Raw genomic sequence first — 12,906 nt, forward strand, 5'->3', positions numbered from 1 at the left:
ATCCTGGCCCATGCCTGGACTTGTTCGTTTTTGGTAGCGCGTTATCACTTTAAGGCTCTGGCCTTCCATCAGTTAGGGTAACTGAAGGTCATTATTCATATTTTAATTGGACTAAAATGTTTTCAGTACTAGCATTAACTTTTGAGTCATGCTCAAGGTCTTCGCCTTTACAGTGTGTTTAGTTTCTTCTCATTTCTGGTGAGTATGTTTCAGTACTTAGTCCCCTGCTCCCACCTTTAGGAAGCGTGCCTCTGCTCAGCGTCAGAGCGTGTTCCTCCTGGCATGTGCTCTCCAGGCCCCGCGTAGTATAAGTGAAGGGGAAAGTGCAGCTGTCGTTTGTGGAAGGTCACAGATCACACCAGCAGCCTGAGTGACCCAGGAGGTTTTAGGTGTCATAGCGTTTAGTTTAAAGTGAAATTTGCTCTGACAGCGCTGGCACACCAATAGGAAAAAGAAATATTTGTGCTTTTGGAGAAGTGCCTATGTAGGGACCAGGAGCGTGACTGATGGCTGGAAGTGATTTCAGTCTAAAAAAAACAAATCATTAAGAGAGTGCATAGGGGTAAAATACACAGTTCATATTTTAAAGAGTCTCAAAATGAACCAGCAACTAAGGTTAACATTACACAGTAATTAGCTGCGGTGTTCAGGCTCCAGCTCACTCAGAACCAGATAGTGTGGCTCAACTCTAGCTGTGAAAACAGTGCTGCCCACAGCATCTTCTCTACTTTAGGCAGCAGTGTTTGTGCCTAAAAACCAAGGCATTGTGACAAGAGTAGATAAATGTTGAGCCAGTAACAAAAAATTATTCAGAGGAGGTGCTAATGACTCAGCTATTGACCTCAGGGTTACTTAAGCGGCTCAGTAAGTTCCCCGCACTTGGGTGAAGTGAGGCATTGCGTCATGTTTCCGAGCAGTCCTTGTTCTCACTAAAGAAATGGCAGTGAAAGGTGGCTAGGTGGTTAGAGGATGGCTCTAAAATGTTTGAGACCCGTGGTAGGTTTGAGCAAATACTTCATCTTGCTAATCACGTCTGACTGCTTCCATTAGGCACCCGTGAGAGTATTTTTTCCGTTAATCCTACACATAAGGAAAAGAAAGTGTCTTCTCGTGGCCCCAGTTACTGTTCTCTTCGGGAGCAGAACCCAGGAGTCACAGGGACTCTGGCCTCAAGTCCCTCCTTCGGGGTGCAAAGCACCTCAGAGGGCGGTGGGCTCAACAGGGTGGCAGCCGAGCTGACCTGCAGGGCCCTCTCATGTAGACCAAATTCATAAAAAATCACAAGAAAATACTGCAGGTCACTTACACACACACACACACACACACACAAAACAGGATGATAATTCGTGGCCAAATTCATAAAAAATCACAAGAATAGGAAATACTACAGGTCACTTACACACAGACACACACACACACACGCACACACCTACCTACAAGCATATGGACCCAGGTATCCGTTCTATGGTGTAGGAAGTTGGAACTGAAATCCCTTTATAAAGCCTGAGACTTCAAAGAGTGCTTTTTCTCAGCAGCTGAAAAGAGGACCGGGGACTTTCATTCACCAGTGCTGAGAAGTGGCCAGAGCTTGTCCCAAGGCCCTAGGCTGGGAGGCCAGTCCCCCATCAGAAAAAGACATCACAAGCTCACTTCATGTAACATGCATGGGTTCAGGATTTATAATGTACATCTAATTCAGAGAGCTCCAGGGCCAAGAATCATCACTGAGATGGTTTCAAGACAGTGCGGCCCCCGGGCCTTGGTACACTGCACATGCAGAACAGATTTTCTCTCTGTGGCAGTATTTCAAGCTCAAGGAAACCAAGTAAGCCTGAACTGAATGAAAGCAGTGGTAAGCTGCGGAGCTCAGGGAGGGAGCAGTGCCGTGCGGAGAGTGACAGACACGACAGGAGGAGGATGAGAGTCAGAGGAGAGCTCCTGAGACCCTGAAGCTGAAAATACAGTAAAAGGGACAGAAACAGTGCAGTGTCCAATGGGAAAGGGAATACCCTTAAGAAAGACAGGATTGGTTAAAACAGGTTAGCATGTGTAATGAGAGAAGTATAAATCGCATGAGGTTAGAGGAGCATCAGACAAGTGGGGTCACTGCCATTTGGAGTGAATCAGTGACGGACATGTGCTTCCCCCATCGTTACTGCAAATTACTTTTCATCTGAAGCATCTCAGTATAGTTACAGAGTTGAAAGGGTCTGTCCCCATGGTGGCATTTCTTCCCCTTGGAGCTGACGGATGTCTTTTTAAAAATATATTTAAAGGTAAACTCCAGGTGAGCACTTTAAATACAACCTTCCACTACTGATAACATTTGCCCTTGATTTTAAGGAAACATTAACTGCTCTGATTCCACTAAAAGTAGGACTCTTTTAGATTCTTCAGCCGTTTCATTTTAGTGCAATATAAGGAGAACTGCTAATTATGTATATAAGAGATTTAAAAGAAAACCAAATGGAAAATGGCAGCTAGACTTGATGTATGCTGGTAAACTCAGCAAGAGACTGTAATTGTGCCATTTTCTCCGTCGCACAGAGGCTCAAGTCCTAAGCAATAAGCAATACCTTTCAGCTGCCCTAGGATACATACTTAACGCATATAAATTCATTGAAACAAGATGCTATTACCAGGCTCAGTGGGAACCCCAGGAGCTGTGAGTGCTGCACAGGCGAGCACGGTACCCTTCCCAGGGTTCCACCGTTTTCGTGGCCCCATGTTCATGGGACTTTGCGTATGAATGAGTGATACTCCCATTTAACTCTAAGTTAACTGAAATGTATAGAATGGAGACTTTGATTACATGAGGATGCAGTGGAAACCACATTCTGTCAAAGTACACGGAGAAGTTTAAAGTGCATAAACCATGCTCTAAAACTTTCAAGTACATGATACTCGGTGATAGGACAAGCCCCCCATCTAGTGGTGGGTCCTTAAGTTACACACATTTACGTCCACTTAATAGTCCACCACTATACAAGTGTTAGGTGTGATTTCATAGGCATCTTCTCACTTGATCTCCACCTCCCTCGCTCGTGCACGCAAGGACTTCAAGAACAAAATGCTCTCTTCTGCGAAATGGCAGGCCACTGCTGCAGTCGGATTTCATCTTCAGAGAACACCTCAGCCTCCTAGTTATTTGAGGCATGTGCCCATATTGGAAAGGGCAAAACTGGTTTCATTCCAGTTAACAATAGCCTCTAAAATTGTTAGCCAATTTTGACATTCTTCCCTTTCATTCTCAGTTTCCAAATAGTAAAGATACAACTAAAAAGCCCATTTCAAAAGAGAAAAGATACCATTATTTGTCTTGAAGTGTAGCACGTTTGATTGTTGTCTCTGCGAGTGTGTCTGCAGCTTGCACGTGGGCAGTGCTAACACTGGGCAACATGCTACCTGGTGACTGCCTCAGTCTCCTTTGTTGCCAGTTGCATTTCTCAAATGCAGAAGTAAGCTGTTCCCCTCCTCAAAGACCACTGGACAGCTTCCCAAGATAGAGAGTTCTCAGCATGGCCTGTGAAGAGGTTTCAAAATCTAGTTCTAACCCGCCTCTCCACCCTTACCTCCTGCCACTTGACATGTCAAACCTGACTTAACCCGAACCAACCTTTTGCTGCCCTGCAGCCCTCCCGCCCTCCGTCTCCTGTTCAGCTGCCATGCTGACAGGGCTGCCCTTCTGCCCTGTGAAGTCCTGCTTGTCTTTTAAGCTTCATCCATTCATGCACGCTCTTTTGAACACCCACTCCAAGTCAGATTCTGAGCCGGGTGCTAGTGACAGTGGCAGTGAGGCAGTCTGCCCTTCATGGTGCTTGTATGCTCACAGGAAACAGACAGAAAACGAAACACAACTTCAGGAGGTGACAGATGCTCTGAAATCAAGGCGTGTTCTAGGAGTACTTCCCAGTCCCCAAGATTCTCTTGTTAACTATTTGTACATATCTCTGATAGACTCCCATATTTATTAACTATTTGGTCCTCTTCTATTTTTCTGAAGCAATTTATAAATCTAGTAGGATAATAACATCTTATCAGTATCAGATTTATGTTCCATATCAGTTGCTCCCATCTGTGGTCAGGGACTGTGTCCAGTTATTGCCTTCCCAGCACCACATTTTGTTTTGAAACACTGACTCTTAACACAATATTTTACACATTGTAAGAACTCATGTTCTATTTGGGTAGATGGATGGACAGACAGGTGGATAAACAAAGAATGACTGTTACTTAAATTTCCAAGGAGAAAGCCCTCTTTAGCTGAAATCACTGCAATGATCTACTTAGGAAGATAAACATACTGATTTTGATTCTATGATCAGTATTTTCGAGTAATTGATAAAAAGAATGAACTGTTCTGGAAAACTGTTAGCAAATAATTTCACACAGTTCTCTATTATTCTGGGAAGCTTCCTCCAAAGGAAGTGCACGTTAAGTCCTTTCACCTGACAATCCGCAAAAACTCCAGCCTTCAGTATTCGGGATCACAAAGCTCGGTGGTCAGTAAGAACCACTCTTCTCGGTCATGAATATATTGTCAGAGAGGATTCGGGCCTACAGAGACTACAAGTACTAAAGAAAGACTCAAAAAGATGAAACTCAGCATGGCGGTTGTAAGTGAAAATTTCGTGTGCATCTGGGCACATACGTATTCAGTGTGAACCGTTTTGTGGTAATGACACCTTAAAATGCTTGAAGATCAGTATAGTTTTAGCCTACATTAGTGAAGAGTCAGAAATAGGATCTGCTTATATTCTGTAGTGGTTTCAGCCCTCATGGGTATCACATTATCTTCACTTTCATTTTAAGTTAAACACTGAAAAACTCAGTTACTTTAGAAAGCAAATGAGAGTAAAGATTTTAGAGGCCATGGCATGAGGGTTGCTGAGTTGTGAAACAGGCACAGGGTTAGACTTCATGCGTGGCTCCAGAGGGTAATGTTAGGACTCAAAAAACCAGATTTCAGATCAGCGTAATACACAACTTCCGAACGGTGTGGTGTGGCCAGAGGCAGAGTGGGTGCTGGGCCATCGGAGAACAGCACTTTGAGGGGCCCTGACCGGGAAGCCACGGGCAGGAGACAGACTGGATCACGTCTAAAAGTGTGGCCAAGTCACAGATTCTGTGAGCCGATCAAGAGAAAAGTGGCTTCAGTTGTTTTATTTGTAGCATCCACTAATAAATTCATTATTTGCTATACATTTATTTTGCTGACTTGGAAATTTCAAAGACAAAGACTTGCATTGCTTTTATCTAATTTTAATGAAATAATGATAATACTCTTCACTTACACAGCACTTTTCATCCAAGGATCTCTAAGTGCCTTACAAATATGCACTAAGCCTCCCAAACGCCAGAGGTAGGTGATCTTCCCCCCTTGCCGGAGCGAGAGCTCTGCGCGGAAGTGCGAGGGCCTGGGGGTGCCCGGCCCCCTCGCTGGCTGCCTGCCCCGTGCTGCATGTGAAGCTCACTCGTCACGCGTGGATTTCCTTTCCTCTGATTCATCTCAGCTTGGAATTCGAATGAATGCTGTTCAGATTTGTTTTTGAAGCCTTGTAAATATTATAGAGAATTCAGTCTTCTGCTTGCCAAATGCTAATTAGTTTTCTAAATGTTTTTTTTAATTAGAATCTAGATGTGGTTTCATATTTGTTGAATTTTAAGTACAATTTTTTTTTTACTTACAAAGGATTTGTCATTTTCCTTTCTAGGTACCCCAAAATCATTGTCCTTGGGACACAAAACTTAATAGCAGATGGATTTTGGGGGCCTTACCTTTCCCAGTTTTCTTTTCACAACAAATAGTAACCATTTTCTTTGCACTGGAATTATATATTTTCAAGAAGAGAGATGGCATTTTGGTATTTTCCTAATTTAAAGTTCCAAAATGTATCTAGATATTGAAGATGAAGGTAAATGACACCATATAAACAGTCCTGTAAAGAAAAAGTGACCTGGCGGTTGTATCTTCTAATCTAGGGGACACACTATTTCAGGCAGGTCAGGAGTGCTGGGAAGACAATCCCTACATCCAGAGAGACACAGGCACCGCCGGGTCACATTCCAGTGTGAAAAGCCAAGCGCACGAAGCCTGCAGCTGAGCGGCCACACGGGGCGAGGGCAGGCGCGGCGTGTCCCTGCTCCCGAGCTCCTGGGGAGTGTGGGCAAGTCCCCTGATACTGTCCCGAGTCCAGTCCTGGTGGGCCAGGAAAGCACAGTTTCTGCTTTGACACGTCCCTTTTATAGACAAGGTTTCTGTCCCTTCCAGAGGGCCTTACGGGAAATCTATCTGCTTTTTTTAATAAAAGACCTCCTATTAGGCTCTCCTGATCTTGGGCCAAACTCAGCAATACTAAGATCCTTGTTCCTTGTAAGGACCCTTAATCCTTCACAGGATCCTGCACCCTCACCCCAAGGCAGAGCGCAGAGTGAGTGTCCACATATCCCAGAAGAATATCCACAGGTTTTAGCACCCTGGGGAGTCTTAATTTCCCCACCATGTTAGAACCGAATGGAGATTAAAGAGCCAAACTGTTAGGTTATTTTTTTGACTAAGGCATCATTGATATACAATCTTATGAAGGTTTCACATGAGCAACATCGTGGTGTCAGCATTCACCCGTATTATCAAGTTCCCCACCCCCACCCCTTGCAGTCACTGTCCATCAGCGTAGTGAGATGCTACAGAGTCACTACCTGTCTTCTCTACTCTGCTGCCTTCCCCATGAGCCTGCTACATTATGTGTGTTAATCATAATACCCCTTAATCCCCTTCTCCCTCCCTTCCCACCCACCCTCCCCAGCCCCTTTCCCTTTGGTAACTGCTGGTCCATTCCTGGGTTCTGCGATGCTGCTGCTGTTTCGGTCCTTCAGTTTTTGCTTGGTTCTTATGCTCCACAGATGAGTGAAATCATTTGGTACTTGTCTTTCTCCGCCTGGCTTATTTCACTGAGCGTAAGACCCTCTAGCTCCATCCATGTTGTTGCAAATGGTAGGATTTGTTTTCTTATATTCCATTGTATGTACCACATCTTCTTTATCCATTCATCTGCTGATGGACGCTTAGGTTGCTTCCATTTCTTGGCTGTTGTAAATAGTGCTGCCATAAACATAGGGGTGCATCTGTTTATTTGGGATTATTCTTCCTTCTTTAAAGAGGCCTGGATTGCTATATACTTTCCACTTAGAACTGCCTTTGCTGCGTCACACCGAAGTTGGGGCGTTGTGCTGTTCATTTGTCTCCATATATTGCTTGATCTTTGTTTTAATTTGGTCATTGATCCATTGATTGTTTAGGAGCATGTTGTTAAGCCTCCATGTGTTTTTGAGCCTTTTTGTTTTCTTTGTATAATTTATTTCTAGTTTTATACCTTGTGATCTGAGAAGTTGGTTGGTACAATTTCAATCTTTTTGAATTTACTGAGGCTCTTTTCATGGCCTAGTATGTGGTCTATTCTGGAAAATGTTCCATGTGCACTTGAGACGAATGTGTATCTGCTGCTTTTGGGTGTAGAGTTCTGTAGATGTCTGTTAGGTCCATCTGTTCTAGTGTGTTGTTCAGTGCCTCTGTGTCCTTACTTATTTTCTGTCTGGTTGATTTGCCCTTTGGAGTGAGTGGTGTGTTGAAATGAATGCACTGCATTCTATGTCCTCCTTTAATTCTGTTAGTATTTGTTTCACATATATTGGTGCTCCTGTATTGGGTGCATATATGTTTATAATGGTTATAGCCTCTTGTTGGACTGAGCCCTTTATCATGTTGTAATGTCCTTGTTTGTCTCTTGTTACTTTCTTTGTTTTGAAGTCTGTTTTGTCTGATACAAGCACTGCAGCACCTGCTTTTTTCTCCCTGTTGTTTGTATGAAATCTTTTTCCATCCCTTCACTTTTAGTCTGTGCATGTATTTGAGTTTGAGGTGAGTCTCTTGTAAGCAACATATAGATGAGTCTTGCTTTTTTATCCATTCTGTAACTCTGTGTCTTTTGATTGATGCATTCAATCCATTTACATTTAGGGTGATTATCGATAGGTATGTACTTAGTGCCATTTCAGGCTTTGATTTCGTGGTTACCAAAGGTTCAAGGGTAACTTCTTTACTATCTAATAGTCTTTCTGAACTTGCTTATTATGCTATTTCAAACATAATCTGAAGGTTCTTTTTTTCCCCTTCTTCCTCCACCACTCTTTATATATTAGGTGTCATATTCTGACTCTTTGTGTATCCTTTTACTAACTTTGTGGGTAGTTGTTTTAATTTTGCATTTGCTTAGTAATTAATTGGTCTGCTTCCTTTACTGTGGTTTTATTTCTCTGGTGGTGGCTGTTTAGCCTTTGGAGCACTTCCTTCTAAAGCAGCCCCTTTACACTGTAGACAGTTTGTGGGAGGTAAATTCCCTCAACTTTTGCTTATCTGAAAATTGTTTAATTCCTGCTTCACATTTAAGTGATAATCTTGCTGGGTAGAGTATTCTTGGTTGGAGGCCCTTCTGTTTCATTGCATTAAATATACCATTCCACTCCCTTCTGTTCTGTAAGGTTTCTGCTGAGAAGTCTGCTGATAGCCTGATGGGCTTTCCTTTGTATTTGTCTCTCTGGCTGCTTTTAATACTCTGTCCTTGTCCTTGATCTTTGCCATTTTAATAATTATATGTCCTGGTGTTGTCTTCCTAGGGTCCCTGTATTGGGAGATCTCTGCACTTACATGGCCTGAGAGACTATTTCTTTCCCCAGATTGGAGAAGTTTTCAGCAATTATTTCCTCAAAGAGACTTTCTATCCCTTTTTTTTTTTCTCTTCTTCTTCTGGTACCCCTGTAAGGTGAATATTGTTCTGTTTGGATTGATCTCACAGTTCTCTTATTCTTTCATTCCTAGAGATCCTTTTTTCTTTCTGTGCCTCAGCTTCTGTGTTTTCCTGTTTTCTTTAACATCTCCTCTGCCTTCTCTAATCTACTTTTAAATCCCTCCATTGTACGTTTCATTTCAGATACTCTAGTTTGCAAAGTGTCTTTCTGAAAGTCCTTGCTGAGATCTTGAGTATTTTTTCTGTAGCTCCATGAGCATGTTTATGGTTTTTATTTTGAAATCTTTATCAAGAAGATTGGTGATTTTAGTTTCACTTAGTCCTCTTGCTGACATTTGAATTTTTGTACAAAATTTTTTTGCTGTTTCATTCTGGTCATTACTATGGAATGATAACTTTGTGTAAGTGGTACCCTCATTGCCCAGAAGCTCTACTGTCTGGAGCTGCTCAGCCCCTGGAGTGAGGGTGGGGGTCGCAGGGGAGCTGCGCTGGTGCCTGCCGGGAGGAAAGAGCTCTTTCCTGCTGCCCAGCTGCAGTACCTGCCTCCACTGCCAGGGCCAGTGGGCCGCGCGGGCAGGAAGGAGCCTGTGCGTTACGCCCATGTCTGTTATAGGCGGGGCCCCCCTCTGACTGGCCTGGAGCGATGGTGGTGGCAGCAGGTTTGTGACCCGGTGCCAGCCGGGAGGAAGGGGCAGCAGCTGCGTATTGCAGTGGGGGGCCTCGGAGCTGCATTGCCAGCCGGGGGAATGGAGCACCTGAAGCTTCTGAAAGTTCCCAGCCTGCTGGACTGAGTGTGCTGGAACAATTTGTCCACCTGACTTTTCTCCTGAGCAGAAAGCTCTGTGCAATCCTTGCCCCTTTAGCAGCCCTCTTGCTGTTGGGAAGTCTTTCAGAGTACCTGCTGGTTATGGGTACCTGTTCTCCACAATCGGGTGGAATCACAGTCTGTCCCAGTATTCCGCCCGTCTTTGCCTTCCAACCCCACTGATGTCCAGAGCACCGTGTGATGTGGGTTCGTGCTCCTGGAGCAGATCTCCAGGGCTGGGTGCTCAGCAGTCCTGGGCTTCTACTCCCTCCCTTTCTCTCCCACCTGTGAGGTGGGGTTGGGGGAGGGCTGGGGTCTGGCCAGATGGTAGCTTTGCTACTTTACCCTTTTCTCAGGTCTTCCCTTTTCCCCAGATGCAGGCCGTCTGTTCTGTAGTCTTTGGATCACTCTTTCAGGATCAGTCGGATTTGCTGTATTTTAGCATTATATGTGGTTTTGGCCTCACTTTTCTGCCTCACTTCTTCTGCCGTCATCTTCTTCCTTTCTCCCAAACTATTCTGTTTTAAAGTGGATTTTATTTAAATGCAGTAATTATATGGATATACTTGATCTTTCATATAGAACAGGACCTAGGACTTATGTCAGAGTCTAGGCTGGTCATCATGTTTCAGACATTCTTTTCTTTAAATGGCAAGTTCATCTGTGATACTTGATGAATAATTTCAGAAAAGCTTGTTTAATTTCCCACTTTGGAATTTTTTCCTAAATGGTGGGAGTTCAGATGTGTCCTGCACATTGTAATACACATGGGTACCCCTGGGGGAACTGCTGACTGTGCAAATCGAGCTTCCTTGCTGTACAAACTCACAATGTCAAGGTTCGTACTTATTTTCACCACTGGGCAGTGCAGATTCTTACCAGTGGGGTGACTAGCATTGTTCAAAAACAGAATAGCCATTTATTTGTCAGTGTGCAGTGGGACATCTCTCAGGCAGATTGGGTAATGTCTGCGTTTACTGGGGAGTAGGAGACGTCTGCCTGCTGGTCAGAGCAGTGACCGTTGTGCGGTGTGTGTCCTGGCCCCGGACTTTAGGGGACTCTGTGGAGCCCCTCCCTCGGTGTGGACCGGCCCTGGAGGCCAGGTGCCCCTGGCGCCTTGGGAAGCGAGGAGTGGCCGCAGCCCCGCCCAGGTGCCCGCTGCTCTGCGCCTTTAGCTCGGACGCCCCGCCAGAGCGCCACCTGCCGCCAGTGGGTGTCACTGCAGCAGCGCTGCGGCAGGTGCATCCGAGGCGGCGTGCAGGTGCCTTTGCGTGGCTCCTGGGCGCAGCCACGGGGCTCTTGTCGCCGAGTTCTGAGAGGTCCCAGTGCAGGTCAGGGAGAAAACACGGCTGCGCTGGCCCGAGGGTACTGTTCACGGTGCTTCTGCTCACCAACCCCGTGAGTTTCCAAAGGCCATGCACGCTGCCCTGGGTAACAGTTCTCGCCATGGACTCCCCCGTCTCCCTGTGGACGGAGGTGGGAGGGAGGTGCTTGCATTTTGCCACTTCAAAACCAAGTTCAGACTGAACGTTTCGGCCCCTCTCAGATATTAGACTGTTTTTGGTGTAGAAGGAGCCCAAGAAGCTGAGTTCTCCAGGCTCACCTGCTACAGAAGCTGACCTAATGCTTGCATTTTAGAAGTTCCATTCCTGAGAGAGAGGGCGACATGAGTAATATGCCCTGTATGTATTATGGCTTAGTGTTTAGCCCTGTCCCGGGACACACACACTCACACTCACACTCTCACACACACACTTAAAACCTTAACATTTTAATAGTTATTTCTGAGGTGTTTTAATTTAATCTCATTTTGAGTGTGATAAGGAAGGAAGTGCCTGTATGAGTACATTTTTTAATCATGCTGAGACTTAGCTGATATGGAGAGAAGTATCTTCCCATCTATTATAACGTCAAGTAATCTTGTCATTTGAATTTTTTTCAAAGCTTGTATTTCTGCATTGTGAACATTGTCTTTGGCCAGAAAAAGCTCACTGGCGACCCCTGCATGAGCCCTGCTTGAGCATGTTCCCGCTGCCCCTGTGCCCGGCACAGCAGCTGCTGTGTCCTCCCGCTGAGAGCTGGGTGATTCTCTGCTCCTTACAAAGTGCCTTGGAGAACAGATTTTCTCCTAAGTAATTTATTAATAGTTAATAAAGAATAGTTCTCCAGAAGTTAAGTTTATCCATGCTTCAATCTATCTTTATACAGTTTTAATTTTATCACTCCCTCGCATGTACTACTGATAATTGCTAGTATGTAAAATCTTTCAACATTCTGGCATAAAAGCCATATACGAAATCATTAAAATTTTTCTGATCTGTCCTTCTCGTCTTGAATGGTACCTGATGACAGAGGTTTCCAACATTTTTAACACACGTGGTTACAAGTAAATATTATACACCTCTTTATGGCTGTATTGATAAAGTGTTCATAGCCGCACAAATCGTGTCTGCTGCTAGGAAGAGAACCCTGGAGGTATAAAGCTCCAGGCCTCTTACTTGACCTGTGCGGCGGGTGTGTGATGAAATACGTAACACATCATTCCTTCTTCTCTTTTCAGCCTTGGAATGGATGGTTTTGGCCAACCAGTTGGCATGCTCGGACGCCCTGCCACAGCGTATGGATTCCGCCCTGACGACCCTTATTACTTTGGCTGTGGGTCCCGGTAGAGTCACCCCTCTCCGTGTGCTCGGCCCAGGACTCTGTGCGGGCTGGCTTACCTTTGAACCTTGCCCTAGCAGTGCATGCTGAGACTCCCGCAGGTCTTTCTTTATATTTGTCTGTGTTGTTAGCTCAGATTAACTGCACCCCGTGTCCTGTGTGAAGTGCAGTTGATGCTTGACATTGTTCACTCATCAAAACATCTTGATGCCGGATAACATTTCCCATGAGACTCAAAAAAGTAGACACTGGAAAGCAACTAGACTGGAAAACAAACTCCACATTATGTACATTAAGTGACTTTAATTTCTATTAAAAAGCAGCATAGAGTACAAATGAATTATCAAATCGTGTGTTTCTCTTTATTGTGCATGTGGATTTTATTTTTCCCCCTTGAAAAGCCTTGAGTGCTGCATATAATATGTGCTATCTTTCACATTTATAAAAAGAATGTCACCTTTTATTCCATGCCAAGTGCCTGGAAGGTTGCTTCCCAAAGTTACCAACCATGAGTTTTCAGTTAACAATGGAACGTATGCCATGTTATGTTATGCACGGGTAGAGTCTCTTCAACAGTCTGAAGTTAATATAGAAAACCCAGGACATCTATTAACGTACATGAACCTGGGTTAGTAT

The 12,906-nt window shown here is 44.6% G+C and overlaps 1 protein-coding gene across 4 annotated transcripts in view; it reads left to right on the forward strand.

Moving 5' to 3' along the window:
* Window positions 1-12,610, forward strand: part of KIFAP3 (kinesin associated protein 3) — a 114,073-nt gene extending 101,463 nt beyond the window's left edge. For 3 of the 4 annotated variants that reach the window (XM_073222136.1, XM_073222137.1, XM_037024090.2), the window contains one exon: window positions 12,170-12,610. In XM_073222136.1, coding sequence (XP_073078237.1) covers window positions 12,170-12,278 — 109 coding nt within the window. In that variant the 3' untranslated portion in view covers window positions 12,279-12,610. Of the gene's footprint in view, window positions 1-5,298; window positions 5,363-12,169 lie in introns of all 4 variants that reach the window. The other variant, XM_073222135.1, reaches the window with a different exon arrangement.
* The last annotated feature ends 296 nt before the right edge of the window (window positions 12,611-12,906 follow it).

The sequence above is a fragment of the Manis javanica genome, chromosome 14, assembly GCF_040802235.1.
Source record: "Manis javanica isolate MJ-LG chromosome 14, MJ_LKY, whole genome shotgun sequence".
Classification (NCBI taxonomy): domain Eukaryota; kingdom Metazoa; phylum Chordata; class Mammalia; order Pholidota; family Manidae; genus Manis; species Manis javanica.